The 26859-nt window shown below is 37.5% G+C and overlaps 1 protein-coding gene and 1 pseudogene across 5 annotated transcripts; one reads left to right on the top strand and one right to left on the bottom strand.

Moving 5' to 3' along the window:
• The first annotated feature begins 9981 nt into the window (after positions 1-9981).
• On the top strand, positions 9982-11148 carry LOC113047362 (serine protease 27-like; annotated as a pseudogene).
• A 3742-nt stretch (positions 11149-14890) lies between these two features.
• On the bottom strand, positions 14891-26645 carry hirip3 (HIRA interacting protein 3). Of its 5 annotated transcripts, none has more exons than XM_026207938.1 (8): positions 26484-26645; positions 25771-25891; positions 23510-23639; positions 22826-23425; positions 22586-22752; positions 22089-22239; positions 21658-21756; positions 14891-15383 (listed from the first exon to the last, which is right to left on the bottom strand). In XM_026207938.1, the coding sequence occupies exons 1-8, from the start codon at positions 26549-26551 to the stop codon at positions 15190-15192; spliced, it is 1530 nt and encodes a 509-aa protein (XP_026063723.1). In that variant the 5' UTR covers positions 26552-26645; the 3' UTR covers positions 14891-15189. The 5 variants fall into 5 exon arrangements, with proteins under 5 accessions (XP_026063723.1, XP_026063721.1, XP_026063726.1 ...); XM_026207936.1 differs by having other exon boundaries at positions 23510-23645; positions 26484-26644; XM_026207941.1 differs by lacking the exon at positions 26484-26645 and adding an exon at positions 26227-26416.
• Positions 26646-26859: the final 214 nt, after the last annotated feature.

The raw sequence follows: 26859 nt of genomic DNA on the forward strand, positions 1-26859 counted from the left end.
TCGCTTCATTTATATTATTAATAATAATAATAATAATGAAACACACTCTCAGAGCAAGTAGAATTAGATTCTCCAGCTGGCATCCCGCTCTGTTGGCAAAAGTATTTTAGAGACATCTTTTAAACATGCTGTATATTTAAATTTGTCAAATATATTTCATTTAAAACTTCAAATGCTCATATATGGGTTACTGTATATACTTCATTATTATTATTTTATATTAATAAAATAAAGAATCTTAAAATGTCTTTTGGGTAAATGCTCATTTAAATTATTATATTATATTATATTATTAAAATCTAAAACAAAAATCAAGATGTTTTTGGGTAACTGTTTTAAACACACACAGTTCTTCACAGAAATACACACGTACATACAATCACACACGTGTTTGCTGTAAGAAAATTATTGTATATTAATATTAATATTACTACATATATTAATTGTTATATTATTAATATTTAAGATCAAGATCACAATTAATCATTTGACAGCACTAATATATATATATATATAAGAAAAATATGTTATGTCTATATAAAAAAATATATAGAAATGTATATAGATGTAAATATTTTCAAAATATATGCTGTATGTGTGTGTGTGTCTTTATACATGATAAATATACACAGTACATACATGTATATTATAGAACATATGTAGAATGTATTATAGAAGATGCACAAAATATCTTAAATCGCAGGGCTAGCAATATCATTTCTTAATATTTAATATTTTATATATGCATGTATGTATTATTTAGTCTAGTTTAGGAACACAGCGTGTATCAGTGAGATCAGCAGATAATGATGCTTTAATTAAGACAGACTCACTCTGTGAGGAGACCTCTTCTGCGGAGTTCAGACTTGCCCTGCATATGCGCGCACACACACACACACACACACACACACACACACACACACACACACACACACACCAGCCCTCAACCTTCATGCATTAATTGTTCCTGCTTTCTTTATGGTCTCCTATCAGCCCTCTTCTGGGAGAACACATCGCACACACTCGCTTCATTTGGTCAAAGATCAGTTTCTCCAGCAGAGCTCAATCCAAACACACATTATGTGTTATTAGCCCGTGCTGACCCCTGGATTGGGTCTGGAGCTCCGGCGATCTATTAGACATTTCTTTCTAAACACAAAGTACATGAATGAAAGTGGAGTCACAGGTGAGTAATGGAGATTATTGAGGAAGTATTGTCAGGAGAACTGAAACACAAACACCTGAGCACACACAATGGCGCAGAATATCAAGCCTGTGTACTGTGGCTTACCCCTCTACCTCTCTCTCTCTCTCTCTCTCAAACACAATTCCAGCACACTAGGCTGTAACTAAGCAACAGGCCAGAGAGGGGGATATGAGAGAAGAAGAGAGAGACAGGAGGGATGGGGTGACAGAGTCACTAGGTCCAGTGGTATCTGCGGTTTCTTTAGCATTGATCTAATCAGGCCCCATCGGTCTTCCTTTTTTTCTCCTATTATTTCTCCCAACCTCTATCCTTCATAAGGGATTTCTTGAGATCTCAAGATAGGGGCTGTTCTGTCTGATACAGGTATGTGTCTCAGCCAGATAAAGGTTGAACGATTACTTCATAATACAGTAGGAGAGACTGGTGTTGTTGTCACACTTTTTACTCTAGTGAATACTACTGTTCAAAACTTGGGGTCGATAAGACAAGATAAGATTACTTTTTAAATTGTACTTTATTCCTGTAATGGTAAAGTTATATTTTCAGCATCATTACTCCAGTCTTCAGAGTCACACGATCCTTCAGAAATCATTCTGAGATGCTGATTTGCTCATTAAACATGTATTATTAATATCCATATGTTAAAAAAGTGTGGACACCGTGTTACAGTATGTTCATGATTCTTTCATGAACAAAAGAACAGCATTTACATGAAACAGAAGTCTTTTTGTAAGGTTCTAAATATCTTCATAATCACATTTGATAAATGCATCCTTGCTAAAAAAAAAAAAAAAAAAGAAAAACCTTTCAAACTAAAGATAAATACTGAGCCCTAACTTTTCAATAGTAGCACATTTCAACTGCATGCACTTTAAAGTATCGGCTACAAAGACTTAACATATCTATCTAAAAAGAAAGTAAAATGTAAATATAAACACAACAGTTTATAAAACAGCAACATAGTTACAATTTACCTATTTGTTTCCTCTCCTTTTGCAATTTCCTTTGATTCATGCTGTTTCGCAGCAGTACTGTATACCCTTACGAATTGAATCAGAATATATTAATTTGTATGATTTGAGAGGATGACTGGAGATGGCATTGGTGGCTTGTCCTACAGACACTCTGAAAACCCTTTCGACCTCTATTAATGAAACCAAATTGACGCTCTAAGACGTATAATTCAGTTCCCAACACTGAGTCATTCTGTTTCTCCAGCATCAAAGCATTTGACCAGCAAGTGGCATTTGATCTAATAACCCAACTCTATTTTCTAGCTGACTATTTTTCATAGTATCAAGCCATTATCCACCTGCTACAACAATTTTATTTGAAAAAGTGGTTTATGAGACACTCATTCTCTTGTATGGGTTGGGAAATTGCTTTTTCAGGATTCCAGGGCCCTTCGACAGAAAAAAGCATGCAAGAATAAAAAACATTCACAGATTATATGATGTGAATCAAGAGCTCTTAATGCTACTGAACAGTCAAAGACGTTTAACATGGCTCACAAGCCAAATGCTCTTCTTCGTTTCATCATTGCTGCTAGCCCTGGATACACTGAACCTCAAGAATTCAAAGTATTTGAGCCATATTATGTGTACTTGATCCATATTGTGTCAGTGATCCAGCAAAACAACATAACATGTTAAAATAAGCTTAAAGCATGTGCTGTAAGGGAACTGTAGGCATCTCCGAGACAATAAAGGTCATTTTCAGTCCTTCCAAAACTGAACTTCTGAACACCAGCCACAGACAGTGACTCCATCATCGGAGGACTCTGAATACTCTCTGTCAGCCACAGCAAAGTCTCTCTAAGCAGACGAGGGAAGACAGTGAGCTCAGAAAAATGAACTAATTCATAAGGAGTTCCAGTTCCTGGGGGCAATTTAAATTGGTTTTCTCCTTCACTGGGACCTGATGTCTTAGGAAAGCAAAAGTGATGAAGAAAATATGGAGGCCAACATCAGTTCAGCAGAACAAAATGTGAGACAACCAGCCAAAAAACATCAGCAGATTTACAGGAGCTTGCCAAGTTGGAACACAAGGCTCAAAAAGAGGTAAAATAGAGTCATGGATGAGTTCAGTCATTGTTATTCCTAACAAATCAATCAAGACTGATCATGTCTGGTAAAGAAAAAGTGTGTATTTTCAGTTCTGGACTTTAAAAAGAAGAGACGAGAACATAGACATCGATGTCAGCCACAACTGACTGCTTTAACAAGCGTGTGCTTGTGAGAAAACAGCAGTTATCACAGTCTGTAGTGGACGAAACTGATATTTTGATAGTGGATTATGTGTGTGTGTGTGTGTGTGTGTGTGTTTATGTTTATGTTTATGCAAGTGTGTGGGTCGTCTCAGTTTGAAGGCTCACGAGTGACATCAGTACTTTTCAAAATAGTTACTGCAAATGAACTCAATATTTCAATGCCAACACACACACACACACACACACACACACACACACACTGTGTCATCACCACCTAAAGCCTGCAATCTCAGGTTAGGGTTACCATAGCAACCAAAAGAGATAATGGCCATATAGTTGGGCTCATGCCGCAGGGTGTGTGTGTGTGTGTGTGTAAGAGAGAGATGTCTGTGTCTAAAAGTCACTGACACTAAGTGGATGATGGCTAGTCATCTTCTATTATAATACATAAACCTGCTGCGCCCTCAGCACTGATTTGAACAATGAACGAGTGAATAATGGGTTATTGTGGTATTTATTTGACAGATGTTGATAGAGAAAGGAATGGTGACATCCATGTAACAAGTTAATTTTGGCATGACTCTAAAGCTTTATAAACAGGACTGTAAATAACATTTAATGTTCAATGCCACATCATTGATGGTTACTAACTTGCATTAATCTATAATACATGGTCAAACCGTCCAGTGTTGAGTTAAACAGACTGGACACTAAATACCAACATAGTCTTATGGTGATTTAAGTTGCCATCAGTCTCTAACACGAGATCCTGCTGAACGCCTGGCACTTACTAAATGATGCATTACTTCTTAATGTCTTACTGTTAATAAATCATTGAATCATTGATACGTTTGTGCAAGGACGATGAAGTACCTTTAGGCAATAGATCTCAACTGGTGGGTCGTGATCTAAAAATGAGTCACAGTCTGTTCAGACAGGGTCATAGTCAGGAGGGACAACAACCGATAAACTGCACAAAAAAAAAAAAAAAAGAAAAGAAAAGAAAAAGAAAATACATGAACAATTTTTTCTTTTATCAAAAATCATTTTAGATTAGATGAAAAACATAAACTTAAAAAACTTTGAAATGAAAATTAGAAACGTTGCCTCGGCAGCTAAGTTAAAAAAGTTAAAGTACTAAATACTGTTATTACTATAACTACATAAAAAATTCATTTAAAAAATAGTAAACATTCCAAAAGCACATAAAGATACTAAAATCTAAACTGAAAAAAAAATGACAAGTACAAATATAAAAGAAAAGCTAATTTAAAAAATACACAAAGGCTGTACTACTATAAATAATACCGTATTGTATATTGTATAAATAATACAAAATTTGAATGTACAATGGAACATAAAACACTGACTTTGCATGTCTTTTGTTGTGGATGTCAAAAGTTGCATTTGCAAAAATATTTTTTAGCAAAAAACCAACTATATGCAGGGTGAAAGAAACTACAGCATAGATTACATTTAACAAAAAATACAAGTAAAACCATAATTTGTGCTGACCTAAATATGTTATGAGTTAATGAGAGCATGAAACAAATGAAATTCAACTGAAATCAAACACTCTAACTTTACATACTGTAGATCTATAATTTAGCATTTACAAAATGGTAACAAAAAGTACACTAGGTTACAAAAGGGATCAGGGTATCAGGGCAAAAAAAAAAAGCTACTTTAAGTCTTGAGGCACTTGTGTTTGTGACTGAGATTGTCTATATGGAGAGCAAACAGAGAGAGAAAAGACTCGTTTAGAATGTATCTAAATTGCTCTTATAACCACCTTTCATTGATTTTTATTTATTTTTTTCTCATCCAGAATTGAACAGATTTAATAGAGTAAGTGCTCAGATGGAAGACATTGAGCTAAATGTTTTACTTGATATCTCAGAACCAAATGCGCTCATAATAAATGAAGCTGTCTTGTTTTTCCTCCCTCTCTTTCTCTCATCTGGTTTCTCAATGCCCCCACAGTGACAGGGCTTTTAAAAATAGCCGCTCTTCCTCCTGATTACGGCACGCGTCTTGATTAATTACAGTGTTTGAGGTGTTACTGTGGGGTGGGTGTGATCGTTGTGGGAGAGGAGCATTGAAATGAGTGAGAGAACAGGAGAGTGGGAGCACACTGAAGGGAATATGCAGCACTTTCATTAAACTCTCACGCATGCCTCCAAAAGTTTGCTGCAGTTTGCTGCAAAGCACTCGTTGGTTCAAAAGACTGCCCCTTTGCGGTGGGTCCAAAAGTCTGACAATCTGGGATTCAAAACCAAATTTAAACCTGGAAATAAACAATAAATTAATACAAATCAGATGCTGAACTACTTCTACTTCATTGTTCCAATTACAGTTTGAAACAGCTGGGACTGGGAGACTGATAAGTGGTTTTCTTCTGTTATGCTTGAATTCAAAGGAATATTTCACCCCAAAATAGAAAATCTGTTGAAAATGTTCTTTCAGGCAATGGCTTGAATTTAGAAATATCTTGATAAATTGGTTTCTTACAAGCTTCCATCTTTTCACTTCACAAGATGTTAACTGACATGGAGTCATACCTCTGGATTATTGTGATGTTTTTATCAGATGTTTGGATTCTGACGGCACCCATTCACTGCAGAGGATCTTGTGCAAAACTTGTCTACATCTTAGAAAGCCTGAGGAAATTTGCAACATGGCCTTTTTTATTCATGGGTGAAATATTCCTTAACACCAGAGAGCAAGGGCTGCCCCGTATCCACTGTCTTACTCATTTCAACTTTGACCACAGCTTTATTTTTTTATTTTTTTTTATCATTTAAAAAAAATAGGACACTCACGAACACACTGCATTTACAACAGCTTTACCACAGAAGTATGCTGGACAGAACAGTCCTGAATCAAAAACACTAAAACACATAAGTGATGACAGGCATGCGTTTTGATTTGTTTACAAGAACTTTGCTTCATTGTGTTACTGTTAATGTTCTGTTTTATATACGCATGTACCCAAATTCTTATGTGGTAAGTAGCCTATCTGTCAAAAGCGTGACCTTTTTTTTTTTCAATGATCCCAATTCAATTAATTTCTTCTCTCGGTCCAATTGAAATGATGTGAGGGTAAATAATGAAATATTTTCATTTTTGGGTAAACTAAAAATGTAAATCCATCATAAAAATGTACTGTTCCTTCATACAGTAGCCCACATCTAGACACCTTTGTTGAGACTTTATGGCTCATTTGTTATTTATTTTGTCAAAGCAATTACATAGTGCTCCCTGGTGGATATTCTGGGTACTTCAAAGCACTAATATCCATATAGTAAGTGATTATAGTTCGGTAAATATTCTGACATATATATAATTCCATAAGCATACAATACCTTTAAAAATAAAAAAAAGACAGGATAATTTAAAACAACACATTGCCCAAAGTCTTACAATCACAGACTAACTGACACAGTCAAAACAAAATAGCAATAAAAAAACAACAAATGTCACAATGCCATACACTGAGTAGGAGTCAAGACCAATCATAAAAACTAATTTAAAAGATATGATTTCAGCATGGATCTAAATGCAGTTAGTGATTTAGTTGATCTAATGGTGAGGAGGAGCTCATTCCATAATTTTGGACTTGCACTGGAAAAAAGCTTAATCACCCTTAAATTTATATTTAGTCTTAGTATCACAGATAAGGTGTTTTTTTTCTGATCTTAAGGATCTGGAAGGAGTGTATACTGACACTATACTGTATCCTGGGGCTGGATTATGTAGGGCTTGACCTCATAGGCTACAGGGAAATAAATAAAAATGTATTTCAGTTTAATAATGTGATATGTGGTGACTTAAAAGACACAAATGTCATATTTATATATTTGATATAGAAGACATCTTACAGAGATTTTATAGAATTGTTAATCCAGAACCAAATATAGTTCCTGTTTTCTCTTTTTTATCCTAATAGGCCGCCTGGGTCAGTTACAGGTGCATCTCAATAAATTATAATGTCTTGGAAAAGATCATTTATTTCAGTAATTCAACTCAAATTGTGAAACTTGTGTATTAAATAAATTAAATGCACACAGATTGAAGTAGTTTCAGTATTTGGTTCTTTTAATTATGATGATTTTGGCTCACATTTAACAAAAAACCCACCAATTCGCAACAAATCTCAACAAATTATGATGACATACCAATCCGCTAATCAACTCAAAACACCTGCAAAGGTTTCCTGGTTTCTCTCAGTTTGGTTCACTGGGCTACACAATCATGGGGAAGAAAGCTGATCTCACAGTTGTCCAGAAGACAATCATTGACACCCTTCACAAAGGAGTTTAAGCTACAAACATTCTATGCTAAAGAAGCTGTTCACAGAGTGCTGTATCCAAGCATGTTCACAGAGAGTTGAGTGGAAGGAAAAAGTGTGGAAGAAAAAGATGCACAACCAACAGAAAGAATCACAGCCTTATTCCCAAGGGGCAAGGAACTCGACCGGAAGTTGAAGTCAGGTGGGGGCTGCCATCTTTTAGCAAAACTTCACTTGAGTTAGCATTCCCATTGACTCCCATTCATTTTGGCGTCACTTTGACAGCGAATAACTTTACATCTGAGGCGTTTAAAGACTCTGTTTGTCCATTATTTATTTCTAAAGATACACGACAATGTATAAAGGGCTCCATTACCTTCTATGTTACATTATGGCCCCGTATAAACAGTTTTTGTAAAAAATAGGCTAACGATTGCGTCATAACCACTCGGCTCTCTATCGCATTACCGTACAGACAGGTGGAGAAGCTCGCAGGCAATTAACTTAATATGGCGTACTGGCGTTACATATTAAAATACTATACAAAATAATTAATCAGAATACTTACTCCTGCTCACTCACGACAAAGAACTCCCCGCTCAAGCTCGCCGTCTCTGCAAGATTAACTATGGCAGTTTGCACGCACAGCCACTTAGAAGATTTACATCTGGCAGACAGGTTGCTGACGTCGTCAAGCTTCGTTTGAGTCTGCGCGTCAGAAACGGAAGTGCTAAAAAACGCTAAAACTGGGCTTCATTTGTCTCAGTTGAGTTCCAATGGGGTCGCTGTGTCCATTTCTTTTACTGTCTATGCTTATTCCTCGTATTCCTCTTGTTAAGCCACTCCTGAACCACAGACAACATCAGAGGCATCTTACCTGGGCTCAAGAGAAGAAGAACTGGACTGTTGCCCAGTGGTCCTCTTTTCAGATGAGAGCAAGTTTTGTAATTTATTTAGAAACCAAGGTCCTAGAGTCTGGAGGAAGGGTGGAGAAGCTCATAGCCAAAGTTGCTTGATGTTCAGTGTTAAGTTTTCACACTCTGTGATGATTCGGGGTGCAATGTCGTCTGCTGGTGTCGGTCCATTGTGTTATATTTTTTTTAAACCAAAATCACTGCAGCCATTTACCAAGAAATTTTGGAGTTCTGACTTCATTTTTCAGCAGGATTTGGCATCTGCCCACACTGCCAAAAGCACCAAAAGTTGGTAAAAGGACCATGGTGTTGGTGTGCTTGACTGGCCAGCAAACCCCAGAGAGAATCTATGAGGTATTGTCAAGAGTAAAATGAGAAACAAGAGACCAAAAAATGCAGATGAGCTGAAGGCCACTGTCAAAGAAACCTGGTCTTCCACACCACCTCAGCAGTGTCACAAACTGATCACCTCCATGTCACACTGAATTGAGGCAGTAATTAAAGCAAAAGGAGCCCCTACCAAGTATTGAGTACATGTACAGTAAATGCACATAATCTAATTTTATACTTCTCAACATAGCAGGCACATCCACAAAATAATTAGCTATTATGTGATGAATAACTAATTCAGAAAAAGAATTGAATACTTGTTTATAAATCTTTGTATTTAGCTCAAACAATCTCATATAAAATGGCAGCATTCAATTCAAGAAAGATGAAAAATGACAATGTAATAACATAAGCCATATAACTGATGTAAAATGTGAAGTTATATATTATGCTATTAAGAAAATATTGTTTGTTTGATTTGTTGTATATCCCTAGTTAATACCTAAAATCTATATGATATTATTAAATCATAATAATCTCAGATTAAATACAGATGAAAAACAAATTGTCACTCATTTTGTAAAATGTTCATCAAAAAAAATTTGTATTGTAAATATATTTAAAGCATAGAATGTGAATGCTTAAATGCACTGAATGTGAAAACTGGTGTCATGGTGGTTGAAGCAAATAAGAGTTTAAGCAGGATTTAGTCACAGCAATAAAACTTTACGCAACAATAACTCAAAATAACAAACACAGGAACAGAACAACCACTAGATGTAAACGGAGCACATACTAAATGAGAGAGCTAACAAAGGGCAGGTGGACACAATAGGTATCTATGGTAACAAACTTGGAGACTACATAAACTCTAAGGAAGAGGAACAGGGAACATTAAAACTAAACCAAAACAGAATAGGCATGTAAATTATTCTATAGGAAATGTTAACCGTTATTTAAAGTTAGTCATTACTTTTTATCATTTTGAAATAATGATAATTATTTTATTTGTTTTCTCGTAAAAGGCTGCATGGGTCAGTTAGATGGTGAGTTCTTACAGACCAAAATCATGTACAGTTACGAAGTGGCCCAGTTTAATATTAACATGTTTTTATGAATTTCAAGTGTCCAAATATCATATAGTGTGTGTGTATATATATATATATATATATATATAGATGTGGATTCATAATAGTGAAATTAAAACCGACGTATTTACAGCAACAGGGTGTCTGACATTATGATCTACTTGGGCCGTCTGACCCAAAACGGCTCAAACCCACATGAGACATCCAGGGCAGTGATTAAAGTCATCAAACATCCCAAATATAACAGTCAGTCTAGCAATGCTCCAGCTCTCTTCTTCAGTGTCTTTCACTGATTACATTAAGCCAGTCTGTCTGGCTGCTGCTGGGAGTGTTTTTGCTGCTGGTACAGAGGCTTGGGTCACTGGATGGGACCTAAACCAAGGTGAGAAACGTTACTTAATAATTACTCCCAATCAAGGTTCTAAAATTCTGGAACAACATGATGCCTCTTACAATGTTTCCACTGATCTGTATCTTTATTTTGTGTGATAGAAATACTGTTGTTTCGTGACATACTGCAGGAAGTGGAAGCTCCTGTTGTGGGCAACATTGAATGTAATGATACCTATGAAGGCATCATTACAGACAACTTGATGTGTGCTGGATTTTTAGATGAAGGAGAGAAAACCCCATGTGATATAAAACTTCAGTTATTCATTTTATCAAACATTGTTTATCTAAAATGCATGACTTTCTCTATAAAACTGGGAGACTAGAACTGTTATCTCATTCTTGCTTCATCTTCTGTGTCTCTGTACCACATTACTGCATTACTTCTGTTACTGTAGAGGTGTAAATATAAAGTGTTTGTCTCTGTAGGGAGCTGCTGGAAGTCCATTGGTCACTAGGCAGGGCTCCATATGGATTCAGTCTGGAGTCCCGGGCTATTGTGGTGAACCTGGTTATACTGCTGTATATGTCAGGGTGTCTGAATATCAGGAATGGATCCGCAGTTACACAAGGAGCAGCGAGCCTGGATTTGTCCGATACCCCCTCATTCTTTCTCTGATTGATGGAGGCTCAGTTAGCCTCATCTCATTTTCCCTGCTCTCACTTTCTCCATCATCCCTCTCATCTTCTTCCACTTTTTTAAAGATGATGTGAGATGATAATTTTATGAATACACTTCTGTAATCATGATGATAGTTTGCTGTACACAGTCTCATAATTAGGTGAAACGTGTTTCTTCTCATCTTTTCTTTGATGTTACCCTTCATATTTATTGGACCCTGGGGTCATCAATATGTTTATAATGAAACAAAACTTTGATGTAGTTCAGCATGCTTTTTTTTTTTTTAAAATTACCTTCATTGACATCATTACAAGTGCACTGCATGGATGGAAGTATGATTTGATTAAAATCAATCAGTATCCTTTGCAATGTGATCATATATCAATTTTTCTGTATTTTCAATGCATGTACTACTCATTCACTGTGTTGAATAATGCGAAATAAAAATATAAGATTGTGATGTTTTCATTTATTGTAATTCAGTTGTTTACCTGTATGTTTCAAGCACCATAAAATTCCAAATATCTGGGACATTTAATAAAACGTAAAAATTGTAAATCCTGTTGACATGGCTGACATGGGACAGATATTATGTAAAAAGAACACTGGTGTGAAAAATCATTATTACAAGCAACAAAACACATATAAAAAAAATAATAAGAATTTAATGTAAAGTACAGGTGACAATAAAGTTATTGATTTTCTCCACTCTTGAAAAATAAACTGTATTGTGATTATAGTTGCTTATAAAACTGGCAGCTTGCAAGCACATGGAAAAGTCCCTAAAACATTCAGTTCAGCATGATTATATATCTTTATAAAAAGTGTATTTACGTGAATGTCTTTTGCATTGTATTGTATTTGATTTGTTTTTTACTGTTCTGCTTCTTTGTGCACTACAATTGCGGTCTGGCTTATATTTAGCATCATGGCACTGTTTGGCATGACATCTATTTTTCTTGTTTGTCTCTGCATAATGGGAAAATTTGAAGTTGAATGTTTGTTAAATTGCATTAGCATTAATTAGTTAAACACAACCACTGTTGCAGTTAGTCTCATTAGGCAGAGCATTATCAAGATTGGAATAGAATTAGGGAGATTCACTAATGCTCATGTGACTTCTCACATGTCCCTCACACAACCTCACAACCAGTCGTTCCAGCTTTATTTTTCAGCTCAGCCACCTTCACCTTTACTGATTGGCACAAGGGTAAATGCACTGTATCACAAAACTAGTGTAATGATATTTTAAAGCAATGTACGCAAATATAGTTATTATAATTATTATGATGACTTTAAGAATAGTACACAAAAATGTAGCCCACAGAGTTAATTTCTTTACTTTCACACAGTATTGGATGCTGGCTATTTTCTTGAAGTCTCACTGTCTTTTTATGGTTACAGCTCTTTGATGATGAAAAAGCTGTTTTTTTATTTCAAACCTTTTCTTAACCAATATTTTATTTAGTTCAGCATTCTTTTAAACCATTCTAGTTTACAATAATCTACAATGTGTGTCTCATAAATTATTGGTGGATGGATTTGAAAGATTCTCTTTTATCATTCACATCCTCAATCTCTGTGAAAAGTGACATTTAAGACTCGACCTGCCGGTATTCGGTACTTCGATAGCGGTAATGAATATGCAGGATATTGTTTTCGCACTTCTAAATAAATTATATAATACAAATTATTACGAATTTGGAATGAATTGTAATAATAATTTTACCATTAACTGGTCAAAATGCACAACACCCACTGTATGCTGCTTGTAAGAGGCATGTGCTCTCTGATATAAACAAGCATGCATGAGAAGAATGAAAGCACATTCAGTCTCAGACAGCAGATGGCGCTAAACTGCACAAAATGCAGCCGCTACCCTGGAAACCCCATAAATAAAGCAGCTGGCTACTTTCTAAAACATATTTAAATAAGCGCCAGATACTTAAATATTTAGACTAAATACGCTATTTATTTTCAAACTTTTTTTTTTCCTTTTAATCTGGACTACAACATGCCTTAGATATTATTTGAAAGCATTTTGATTCTTTATTGTTCATTCACACTTTATATGCTTCATTAGTTAACATTAGTTAATTCATTAAGTTAGCAAACTACCAATGAAAATTTCTTCTGAACATTCATTAATCTTCCAATATTTAATAACACATTGTTAAAATCAAGAGTAGCACTTTATTATTTAAAGAGCTAACATGAACTAAAACTTTTATTTTTTTACAAAGATAAATAACTAGCAAATGTAGCTATTTCTCATTGTGAATGTTAATGGTTAACTAATGAGGTCTTATTTTAAAGTGATACCAATTGGTCTTTATAGTTATTTTGCACTTTAATCTGTGTAAAGCTGTTAACTTTATTTTTTCTGTATGACTTTATTGTATTTAAATGTTCAGTTATTTTTTATCTTATTTGTTATAAGAGTAAAGTTATGAGAGATGCGCTGAATGAAAGCACATTCAGTCTCTGACAGCAGATGTCGCTAAACTGCAGAAAATGCAGCCGCTACCCTGGAAACCCCATAAATAAAGCAGCTGCGACTAGTGGGAAGTCATTAGAGAGTTATAATGGTTAGAGAGTCGGACTCCTAATCGAAAGGTTGTGAGTTCGAGCCCCGGTCCGGCAGGAATTGTGGGTGGGGGGAGTGTATGTACAGTTCTCTCTCCACCTTAAATACCATGACTTAGGTGCCCTTGAGCAAGGCATCGAACCCCCAACTGCTCCTCGGGCATAAATGGCTTCCCACTGCTCTGGGTGTGTGTTCACAGTGTGTGTGTCACATCACTTTCACTTTCGTTATTGAACCTGTTATACTGTATTATGACTTTTAAAAAAACTAAACTTCAATAACGGGATAATACCCTATACCTTGATAAAAGCATTAGCAAATAAACGCAACATGAAAATTTGACACAGGCATATCCCTATTTGAGGCTGGTGAACCACAGTTGATCGGATTCAATTCAAACACGGTTCAGTAATGTAGGGTAGGCCGAAATACTCCATCTCCTCCAACTTCAAAATCATCTGACGTCATTGCTTGACCTTTTTTTGTAATGGGCGTTTGACTTTCTTTGCAGGTTTGCTTTGTAAACACTGGGTCGGTATTTCCACCTACGTCACACATGACCTTTCCAATGTGATGTGTGAGGTCGAGCTAGTGCAAGATGAGCATTTGTGGTTTAAAAGTATACTTTTCAAAGTTTACTTTTATGCCTTTTTTATGTGAGACAGGAATAACATGGTAGAAGTGTCGGGGACGGGACCAGAAAAGGACCACAAGCCAGAAATCGAACTCATGTTACTCGCATACGTCATAAGTATTGCTCTGACTGTGTTAATTAATTTTTAATAACTGTACACCACTATTGTAAAGTATGCAAGTGAGTGTAAATGTACATGACCAGCATAAAGATGGGGAAAAAATTACTAAATCATTGAAGTGTTTACTTTTATTTGCTACATAAACTGTTTTATACATTGGGACACTGAACACATTTAGAAATGTTAAAATGCTAACGCTTTGCCAAATTTCACTCAGGTGCATGTTTCCATATGGCAGTCACCATAGCCTAGCTGTTCACCACTGCATTCCCACTATTAAAATATATATATATTTTTTTTTAATACTACTAGCTTCAACACAAGGTCTGAATTTCTACAATAAGAGCAAACATAACCAAGCTGTTCTTTGCAATGTCTTCCTTGAAAACAAGAACTTATTTACTATGCTGTAACCTTTTGAGAATGCATTGCTTCATTTACATAAAGTCAAAGTGCACTTCTGGAACAAGGAAGAGAGACAATGTAAAACATATTCAATATATGTTATTTTATTTCCAAAGCTACACAAACCTTATTAAACACATTTAAGATACTTAAATATAAAGTACAAACTGACAATTGTAAAACATGCAAATAGAGAGAACAAACTTACTATACAGAAATCCAACAACATCCTACAATAACAGGATGTACAACATGTAAAATTCTTGCCAATGTACCAATTGATTCATGAGAACAGGTTTAACTTTTTTTCCATAGTGAATTACAGAGTGGGTGAACTTAAGGAATGCACTGTATAATGGTGAAACAGATGGTCGGGAAAGGCACTTGTGGCCTAGTCGCTCTCTCCGTCATCACTGATGATTCCCTGCAGGTTGGCCCAGGCTGCTCCTCTCTTGTGCCCTGTGTTTCTGTGGCTCTCTCCACTATCAGAGTCTGAGTCCACAGCACGTTTATAGGCAGAGGGGGGAGGAGAGACACTCTGTGCAGGGGGCCATGCTGCTGCAGCTGCTCTTCTTTTGGGACGTCCTGATGAACAAAGTTTCATTTCGTGAGATTACAGTCCAAACAAAGTAAAATCACATTTTTACAACTCTCAGATTTCTATGTTTTCATGTGAGTTAATTTTTTTTTACCTTGAATTTAAATGTATCTATAGTAGTGTGTGATTGAACATTTAAAAACCCTTTAAAATGATCTACTGATTTGTGAAATTAGGCAGGTTGCTATACCTGAACACTTCATTTGCATGCTTTGTTTAAGGTCGTCACCCAGGTGCCTTGTCTCTATTTTTAAGCACTGTCCCCTGAAATGTTTATAAACTACAATGCATCACTGCCTTAGCTAGTTTTTTGATAGTCTCAGTCTCAGACGTCACACCCACGGACTGTTGGCTAAACATCTGATGCATATGGGAGACAAAAGTGGAAACACTTCAGGAATGTCAAAATTGTCATCGGATTGATTTAATTCTACAGGATTTCCGTGAGACGTGTGTGTCGCGTTCTTTAACATTCTGCCTGGAAACAAAGATACCGTGGCGCCAAGCCCCCTCATGAAAGAAGAAAGCCATTGTCTTTAAAACTGTGACGACGAGCGCTTATCAGGATCAACTAAATCTTGGATTTTCAAAAGTATGTGAAATATTTAAAGTTTGTGGCATATATTCTTTTAAATAGGTGCATGAGTTTTACACACCGGTCTGTTATTGTGGCTACATTTCCACGCCTCGAAACGTGACGATGTATGAAAGGAACTGTGACTGGTTGTTTGACATGTCAGTCAAACAGCCCCATAGGCGGGCTTTGGCCAATGTCAATGTCAATGTCACATTTATTTATATAGCACATTTCCAAGGCCAGGGCCTACCAAAGTACTTCACAGTAAAATACACAATGCTAGTCACACACTGATACAATAAGAACAATAAGATTTTTTCCCATCTTAAACAATTGAAAACTGATGTTTTGTTTTTCCAGGAGACACATTTACGGTTAGAAGATCACACCAGACTCCGTAAAGCTTCCATTCCAAATTTAATAATAGATCACGAGGGGTGGCAATTTTGATTAATAAACGAATTCAGTTCTCACGAAATGCAATAATGGCAGACCCCAATGGTCGATATGTCATTGTCTCAGGCCTCTTATTTCAAACACCAGTTCTTTTGGTAAATGTGTATGCCCCTAACTGGGACGATGCTGAATTTGCCAATAAGCTTCTGTCATCTCTTCCTAATTTAGATACACATAGATTGATCCTTGCAGGGGATCTTAATTGTACAATTGACCCATTGCTTGATAAATCTAGCCCTAAATCTGCCTCACCATCTGTATTGTCAAGGGTCTTCTCAGACTTTATGAGACAAAATGGCTGCCTAGACCCATGGAGGTTTCAAAATCCGACTTCCAAACAATTCTCTTTCTTTTCTCATGTCCACCATTCTTTCTCAAGAATAGATTATTTTTTTATAGATAGCTCTTTCATCCCTGCAGTGAAATCGGTTGAATATTTGGTCATCATCATTTCAGATCATGCACCACTCATCTTAGACCTTTCTTTCACTTTGAATGTTAGAGAACAATCCTTCTGGAGACTTAATCCCCTGCTGCTTTCAAATGAGAAATTTTGTGAACATGTGTCTACTAATATAGATACTTTTCTGGAAGTAAACAAGAAGGAAGGTATATCATATTCCCTTACTTTGGGAAACTTTAAAAGCGTACTTAAGAGGACAAATTATCTCCTATGTAGCACATGTCAATAGGGAGTGCCGCAAACAAATAGAAGACCTGACGGATTTAGTTTTTAAGTTAGACCGCAAATATTCTGAAAGCCCCTCCCCAGAATTATATAAAGAACGGATAGCTTTACAGTCTAAGCTTAATCTTCTATCTACCAACCAGGCTGAATACTTATTATTGCGGACCGGAAGCACTTACTATGAGTACGGTGACAAAGCTAGTCGATTGCTGGCTCACCAGCTGAAGTGACAGGCTGCTTCACGGCTCATACCCCGAGTGAAAGATCAAGATCAAAATATAGTCACCAACCCAAAGGAAATCAATAATACTTTTGCTACATTTTACTCTACACTTTATACGTCTGAATTCCCATCAGATGTTACAAATATGAACAGTTTCTTAGATAATTTAGAATTACCTACTATTGAGCCTGGAGACAGGGAAGAGTTAGACCGACCTCTTACACAGTTAGAGATCACTGCAGCCATCGGAGACATGCGAACTGGGAAATCTCCAGGACCTGACGGTTATCCCCCCGAATTTTTTAAGAAATTTAAAGATAAACCTATTATGCTAGAAGTATTTAACGAATAATTGGGAAACGGTTACTTGCCTCCAACCCTCACACAAGCTAAGATTACACTATTCCTCAAAAAGGATAAGGGCCCTACCAGCAGTGGCTCTTACCGGCCTATTTCTCTCCTAAATGTTGATGTAAAAATTTTAGCCAAGGTGATGGCACATCGTTCAGAATCCACTCAGATATAAAGTAATCTCTGAGGATCAGACTGGTTTTATAAAGGGTCGTCACTCTTTTTCAAATATTCGCCGGCTTGCTAACGTGATCTTCTCCCCCAGTCCCTCTTCGACTACAGAAGCTGTAATTTCTCTGGACGCGGAGAAAGCCTTTGACCGGGTGGAGTGGAAATACTTGTTTTCCGTATTGGAAAGGTTTGGGTTTGGGGACACGTTTTTGGCATGGATTCGTCTGCTCTATTCGTCCCCACAAGCATGTATTCAAACTAATCAATCCCATTCCAAATTTTTTTCCCTGTCACGTGGGACACGTCAAGGATGTCCTTTATCCCTGCTCCTATTTGCAGTGGCAATTGAGGCTCTTTCGCTTGCACTGAAGTCGTCATTGGTGTTACGGGAGTTAGGCGTGGGACTGAGAAACATCGCATCTCTCTGTATGCAGACGATCTCTTGATCTATATAAGCAATCTAGAAACCAGCGTCCCCGTAATTGTATCGCTACTGAACAATTTTGGGTCTTTTTCTGGCTACAAACTTAATTATCAGAAAAGTGAATGCTTCCCCATTAATGATTCGGCAATGCAAATTAAACAAGAAGCAGTCCGCTTCCACTTAGCACACTCTGGTTTCAAATATCTTGGAATAAACATTACGCGTTCCTTCACCTCTCTTCTGGGGGCTAATTTTACACCTCTAGTTAACCAAATGAAAGCTGACTTTCAAAGGTGGAGCAATCTGCCTCTGACTATTGCAGGGAGGGTACAATCGGTGAAGATGAACGTACTCCCAAAGTATCTGTATTTGTTTCACTGTCTACCGTTATTCCTGACAAAATCATTTTTTCAATCAGTTAATACATCCATTACCTCCTTCATCTTGAAGAATAAAGTTCCAAGAGTTAACAAAGGCTTACTCCATAGGGGTCGCGATGTGGGGGGACTAGCTCTCCCCAGTTTTATTCACTACTATTGGGCAGCTAACCTACAGAAAATTAAATTCTGGCTTCATGTGCCAGACACCGACTGGTGTACGCTTGAGGCGCACTCCTGCCACTCGTCATCCCTCCCTGCTTTTGTGTACTCCTCCCTACCCACAAAGTGGTCCAGGTTTACCTCTAATCCCATAGTACTGTCCACCCTTAAAATCTGGGCCCAGTTCCGAAATCATTACAAATTCACCTCTCCCTCCCCCCAGGCCCTATTTGTAAGAATCATTTATTTCCAACCTCCTCTCTTGACCTAACATTTACTCAGTGGGACAGGAAGCAGCTATCCTGTTTTAAAAGCTTGTACTGTAAAGAAGGGTTCGATAGTTTTGATAATATATGCCAGAAATATGATCTTTCACGCAGTAACTTTTTTAGATATCTCCAAATACGCCACTGTGTTAAAGCACTGTTCCCTTCTTTCCCGGTCCTCCCTATTGAGGCAGCATGGGAGGAAATGACGGAACTGACGGGAGTTATAATAGATGCTCCCTCTCTCCAGCTGATTTAACACACACTTTTTGGTTGTGCCCCCGTCTAAATCAATACTGGTCATCTGTTTTTCAAACTTTATCCGAAGTCATAAAAATTCAAATTAAGCCCTGTCCGCTGATTGCAATATTTGGTATTTCAAATGAGAGCTTAAATCGGACATAATTGCTTTTACATCACTTCTTGCCCGTCGTAGAATCCTATTAGTTTGGACATCTGCTAATCCACCAGCGGTGGCCGAATGGTTAAGGGATGTTTTGCTTTTTCTTAAATTAGAAAAAGTTAAATTCACGTTGAAAGGGTCAGTCCAGAAATTTTACTTAAAATGGCAGCCCTTTGTGACAGTCTTAAAGTATTGCCTGAAGTATGAGACACTTTTTTATTTTATATTCTTTTTTTTGCTAACCAACTGCTTTCGAAATGTGGGAATGCAGGTCTGTGCTTGTTTTTTAGTGTGTAAATCCTTAACTCCTTTGAAGAACTGTGTAACAAACGAAATGGAAGAGGGGAAGGAAAAACAATTGTTCTCCCAGAATGTGGTTAAATATAATTTTTTTTTATTATTATTATTTTTATTTATATATTTATTTATTTTATTTGTTTTTTTGGGGGGGGGGGTGGATGTTTTAGTTGTTTAAGACAAAATGAAACTGGAGACCTGTTTTACTTCCTGTAAAATGTTACATCTTTGATCCTCCAATAAAAAAATAAATAATAATAAAAATAATAAATAAATAAAGGTACACATAGAATACAACACATTCATCAAGGCGGCCCCCCTGTGCCAAAAGCTACTTCAAACAAATGAGTCATCAGCAATGATTTAAAAGTGGACAGGCTACTAGCAGTCCGCACAGCTAAGGGCAGTGAGTTCCAGAGAATGTGAGCTGCCACTGAGAAGGCTCGATCACCACTGGATCTCCCGTTTCGATCTAGGAACCTCCAGGACCATCAAGCTGGCTGAACGGAGGTCTCTGGGGGGCCTATGCAATCATACAAGGTATGTAAGGTAATCTGGGGCTAGCCCATTGAGACATTTAAAAACAAATAAAATAACCTTAAAATCAATCTGATACTTTACTGGAAGCCAGTGAAGCGATGAGAGCACTGGAGAAATGTGCTCCCGACTCTCCTTGCCGCTTAAAAGACGAGCTGCTGCATTCTGTACAAGCTGCAGACGATAGAGCTCAGACTTCCCAATGCCTGTTTACAAGGAGTTGCAGTAATCCAGGCGAGAGGTAATAAAAACATGAATAACTTTTTCTAGGTCAGCCTGTCTCAGATACGGTTTGACTTTAGCTATCAGTCTAAGCTGAAAAAAGCTAGACTTAACCACAGCACTGACCTGCTTATCCAGTTTAAAAGCACGGTCAACAATCACTCCAAGATTCCTGGCATGGGATCTTAAATGAGGTGCTAGTTGGCCAAGGGAGCTGGTAAGAACCTGAACCAACTCTGGACGACCAAACAAGACAACCTCCGTTTTATTCTCATTAAGTTTTAAAAAGTTTAGGTCCATCCATGTCTTAATATCGCTCATGCAGTTTATCACGGCCTGCAAAGATTCTTTTGCTGGAACCTTTAGTGGTAGATACACCTGCACATCATCAGCGAAGCAGTGGAAGGAGATGCCATGCTTCCTGAATATGAATCCCAATGGGAGCATATACAGGGTGAATAGGAGTGGACCCAAAACTGACCCCTGCAGTACCCCACAGGTCAGAGGGGCCACTGAGGAGGAAAACTGTCCCATTTGTACAGAAATTTATCTGTCTGTTAAATACGACTCAAACCACTTTAGGACAGTGCCTTTTATGCCAACACAGTGCTCTAAGCGCCACAGAAGAATGTTATGATCAACTGTGTCGAAGACTGCAGTCAAATCAAGCAGAAATAGGATGGCACAGTTGCCAGTATCAAGGTGTAAGAACAGATCATTACAAACTTTTAAAAGAGCAGTCTCCGTGCTATGACGAGACCTAAAACCAGACTGAAACTGTTCACAAACATCAATTTTTGTTTTTTTATTCTTGGACCTGAATTAACACAGCTCTTTCTAAAACCTTTGAAATAAAAGGGAGCTTAGAAATGGGTCTAAAATTAGACAAAACCAGAGGGTCTAAGTTCTTCTTCTTCAAAAGAGGCTGAACTATGGCATGTTTGAATGAAAACTGCCATGGATTCCAGACCTTCAGTCTGAAGGTCTATTGATGACTGCAGCGTCACACAGTGCTCTCAATAAAGATGTCTGCTGAAGATACCCAAGAGTCTCCTGGTCTCACCTTCTGCGTTTCCAACAGTAGATAAAATTTTTAAGCGTCATTACCCTGAGTGGCGATGATGTTGCTTAAATCCAGCTCAGCCAGTTCCTGCGCTTCTTCTCTCTTTAGTCGAGCTTTTTTACATTTCTCTATGGAGGGCTGACCTGAGACAGACATATTAAATAGGTAATAAGAGTGTGCATTTATGGACATTTGGTATAACATATACAACATAAAATATCTTTGTGTACAAAGGAAAAAAAAACATGTATTCTAAAGGTCATTACACTGACATTTATATGATATTAGTTTTTTTGAGTAATGTGTAGGACTGTATTTTGCATCAGCAATGCACTGAAAGGCAACCTAGTTACTCCATATATATGATTAGAAACACAGAAGGAATGCAAATTTGCATGTGGACATTTATCAAAGCATTGAAATGATCGAGCAAACTGTATACATATTCCCCTTCTGTTCACACATGCACACTAACCTTCCACACCCAGCTCCTCCAGCTCTTTCTTCAGCACAGCCACCTTTGCCTTTACTGATCGGCAGCCGTCTAACAGCTTCTTGTAGTTCCGTCTCACACCACAGAGGGCGATGTAGCGCTTCAGCCTGGACACTGCCTTATTTTCTTCATCCTGATGGTCAAAAATAATTGTGAGTTATAATAATCAATACATACCTGACAAAAATTGGGTTTAATAAAGGGCATGGACAGCATGTCGTCCACTTATGTGAGAATCTAACTGAAATTCTCCATCTGACCAATTCTTGTTGTTACAAAAAACTATAAATACAGAAGTAGAATTTGTCCTTACTTTACTTTAGTCTTTACTACTTAAGCCAAAAAAAAAAAACCTTCCTGGCCCCATATTTCTGAAGGGTAATGTATGGTTGAAAAACAGCACTCTTGCTCAAATATAACACACAGTAGTGAAACATGTGTCATTTTTGTGATATGAGCTGTTCTCAAATTTATCTTGCCTTTCCTCTGGTTGTGTTCTCTCTCTCCTCATTGCGCTTTTTCTTTGTCGTACTTTTCTTTTGCTCGTTCTTGTCCTTCTCTTGTTCATCCTCGTCCTCCAGTGAGGGAAGAGACGAGGAGTCAGAGTCCTCTGCTGCCTCCTCCTGATTGTCCTGTAATTTCTCTTCTGTCAAGAAAAAGAGAGATGTTAGGAGAAAAGTTTAAGCATACAGACTCTTTGACCTCTAAGGGACTCTTACCATTTTTCTCCATCTCTTTGGAGGACGAATTAGCAGCATCCTCTTTTGGATCTTTTTCCTCTTCACTGTCTCCGCTGCTTTCGTTTTCAGAGTTGCTCCTGTTTTTTCTTTTAGCGCTCTTGTTATTCTCCTCTTCACTCTCAGAGCTGCTCCCAAAAACCTGTCTCTCCACTTCTTTCACAATATCCCTCTCGACTGGCTTCTTATTTCTGATATCTTTTCTTTTACTCTGCGTCTTCACTTTTTCATCCTCAGAATCACTCGAAGCCAGTTTATCACGGATTTCCTCCTCACTGTCTGAATCCTTTTTCTTTTCGTTCGATGATTTTTTTGGCCTTGCCACCTCCTCATCAGAATCCTCCAACTCCTCATCTTCGTCACTTTCTTTCACCTTCCCTTTCTCCTTCAGTTTCTTTTTCTTCTCACTTTCTCCTTGCTGTTTGCTTTGTTTGCTTGGTCTCTTATTCTGCGTTTTTTTCTTAATGTTCTTTTCCTCTTGCTCCTCCTCACTAACTTCACCCATGTCTTTATCACTTTCAGCTTCATCCTCTTTTTGTTCTCTCTCGTTTATAGCTTTCTCTATTCCAGAGTCAGGGGAATCTGGACAAGAGAGAACGTGACGTTACTCATGCAACATCCAATAAGAAAAAACAAGGACAAACTCAACAAATACTCCACAGTTACCTGGAGAAGACTCCTCCAGCCGCGATCGTTTTGTCTTTCCCAACTCATTCTCTTCATCCGCCCTTTTCCTTTTGCTCTGGCTCTTTGAAGGATTCACAATCTTAATAAGAGGCTCATCATCGCTGCTGTCCTGAAACTTGAAGAACGTTGTCAGTTTGCTAAGCCTTGACTTTAAAAGGTTACTGACAAATCACATTATTCTTCACCATATTATCAGACAAGCCTTTGCTCTTTTCTTTTTTATGTTTGGACCCTTTCAAACTGATTTCTGTTCTGTTTCCAAAATCATTCCCAAATAAATGCAAAAGCATCATTTGATTGCCTCAAGAAAAGTAATTGGTATTAATGAAAAGTATTAAAGAAATGTATTAATGTTTATTGTGTGAATTCATTTAGTATAATAAAGATATTCATGGTAACAAAATATGTTCACATAACAGATTATAACCATGTTATGTATAACATAATATTCTAAAGAAAAACTGCTAATAAAATGCTTTGCAGTGTTACAATTCATCCCAGTCTATTTTACCCCATTCTAGCCAAGTTTATAAGTACTTTTTTACCAAAAACCGCACTACTCAAACACTTCAAGTCTAACCCAGACTAAAGTGCAAATCTGAGCTGTTCTAACTAAAAAAAAACTTGCACTGACCGTTCTTAAAATAAATCAGTGCCTCTGTTTCGTCTCAAAATCCACACCAGTAATGTTTTTTTCTAAGGCATGTTAATAAAAACTACTTAAATGTCCTAATTGAACTATTGCCTAGTTCTGGCTTAGTCTAAGCCCTGCCTGTGAAACCAGGCCTAAAAGTGCTTAATTTCTTTAATTTTCACACTGCACCTCACCCTGAGTTTCAGTCATTATAAACCCCACTTTAGCCCCAGGTAAAGGAACATTTCACACTTTTAGAATCTTTTCCTCCTTTTTAGAATTTACAATCAGGGTTCCGGCCCAGGTTATGAAACCCTGCTCATCTCCCGCACATCTTTAATATTTAATTAACTACTTTTGCTTTGTTAACCCCAACATTGCTGTGCCAAACTTGCCTAGTGTGAAACAATGTAGAGTTAGAATGTTATGACTAGATACTTAACAGCAGACACCTAGTCATGTGCCTTACAACTCATAAGAGGAAAATGTCAAATGTGACAGAAAACTCTACACTGGTGTGAACCAACTACAACAGCAATTTTCAGCTAATGACTCCACCTCTGTCTGGAAAGGACTCGGACAGATCACAAACTGTATACCTAAAGCGCCCCACTCTGCTAACGACCAACGACTGTATTGTGATTCGACTGGATTTTCACCACCTCCATCACTGTCTGGTATGCTGCTGCTGCTACTGCCAAGGACAAAGGCCGACTGCAATGTATTATCTGCTCTGCTGGAAAGGTATTTGGACCCTGAAGCGGGCGGTTAAGATTGTGGTGGACACTTCTCACCCTGGACACAAACATTTTGAAGCACGCCACAAAAATGTCTTTCCATCAGGAACTGTCGTTATCAACAATACCCCTGACCCATCAGGGCTTCTTACTCACGCCCATGGACATTACGCATCACATTAAAAAAACAAAAAAAGAAAACACACACACGTGTTGTTTCACATGTGTTACATTAACACACATACAACTCAGTCTGCTTTATTTCTCACATCCCAGACTGTAAGTATTTGCAAAGGCTCCTCGCTGCGCATCTTGCACAATGTTCAGAAAATGTACAATTTATGTTTCAACTGTAAACATAAGCACAAATGTAATATTAATATTTATAATGTTTATTTTGTAATTTCAATTTTTATCCTCCTAAGATTTTTCTTGCCCTTATTATATAGCTTTTACTTGTCTTAATCGTTCTATTATTTTTCTGTTGTCTTTGTCAAGCACCAATTTACCAAGACAAATTCCTCGTACATACAGTAGTTGGCAATAAGTGTGATTCTGAAGAAGAGCATGTTTTATTTTTCCCTCTAGAATCCAAAAACGTTAATTCAGGACAAACTTGACAAAGTCTACTAAGGATGCACAATGCTAGAGCTGTGTCCATCCACTCAGTGACACTGACACCGCAAACATGCAAAAAAAATTTTTTAACTCCGTGTTTAGGCATGTACAGAGTGAAACCTCACCCTGTGAAGACATCAGACTAATTGTTAATCAATTTATTCAAAGAGATTATTGCACCAACAACCACAGGGCAAAGCTTAGCAAAAGATAGTTTTTTTGACCACATGACTTCAAAACCTCTTCTTCACCTGCATCTTCAAAAGTTCCTCCTCGACCGTTTTCTTCATCAGCTGTCTGTGGTCGATGCTGAGCGACTCTCTCCCCACCTTCTCCAGGTATCTCCTCCGCAGAATGCCTACAGTCAGGGTGCTAAAAGATGGCAGATCAACAGCAAATTAAACATGTACATAACTGCACAATAGCAAATCCCATTCTGACTGACCCTTATAAACCAATGAAAAATGTCACATGACTTGACACTTCACATAATTTGGACGAGTTACAAAACACAATCACACTTACACTTTACAGGGTCTCGTGCATTAACACGAGTGAAGTGATGTACAGACAGATGTTTGTGCTCTCTCTGTAAAACCGCTCAAGCATACTACTGTACTACAGTATTTCCTTCAAGCACTTTTACGTAAGCTGCGTCACACGTGATTGTAGTATCGCTTGATCAAATTTATTTACGATAACGTTACCTGCAAATTCAAGCGCTTCTTGTGCGATGAGACCGTCTTCATGCAAAACTCCTAGACTAACTACCCCTTTATATGTTTATTTATCCTTCATGTCACACACTAGCCAATGTGAGACCTGACACGCGTTATCAAATGTCTTAAGCAGCGAGTTTGATTCAGCCCTGACTCACTAACATAGCTTTCAGTGATATGTAACTTAGTGATGACAACATCCGTTTTGGAGGCTCTTTCGACATTGCCTTCAAATCGCAGTTTACCTGAGATCCGAGCACTTTTGTAGTTCTTTCACAACGAACTTTCGGATCGCCTCCTCTTCTTTAGCCATGTTTTTTATTTACACATGCGCCACTTTCTGCTCCACTGCGTACACAGTGCGTAGTGAGTGTATCGCTTGGCGCGCTTTGCTGTGCACGGCTACGTTACTTTACGTCATCGCGCACAATTTCCGCTAGTAGCATTGGTCAGAACCATGGACTGTATAAAAACATTTATTAAAAGCTTTTCTTTCACGTATTAACTTAAATATGTGACCCTGCACCACAAACCCGTCATAATCTTTCAGATTATGTATAATTCTCAGTTTCAGAAAGTGGACCCTTATATATTTTGTGGTCCCTGGTCACAAATATGTTC

The sequence above is a fragment of the Carassius auratus genome, chromosome 28, assembly GCF_003368295.1.
Source record: "Carassius auratus strain Wakin chromosome 28, ASM336829v1, whole genome shotgun sequence".
NCBI lineage: Eukaryota > Metazoa > Chordata > Actinopteri > Cypriniformes > Cyprinidae > Carassius > Carassius auratus.

Excerpts from the sequence above, each read along its gene's own strand:
- hirip3 (XM_026207936.1), bottom strand. The coding sequence starts at position 26,551 with ATGGCTAAAGAAGAGGAGGCGATCCGAAAGTTCGTTGTGAAAGAACTA. Across the intron at positions 25,892-26,483 it reads CAAAAGTGCTCGGATCTCAG|CACCCTGACTGTAGGCATTC; the intron begins GTAAACTGCGAT and ends GCCATCTTTTAG. Across the intron at positions 15,384-21,657 it reads CAACATCATCGCCACTCAGG|GACGTCCCAAAAGAAGAGCA; the intron begins GTAATGACGCTT and ends TTTGTTCATCAG.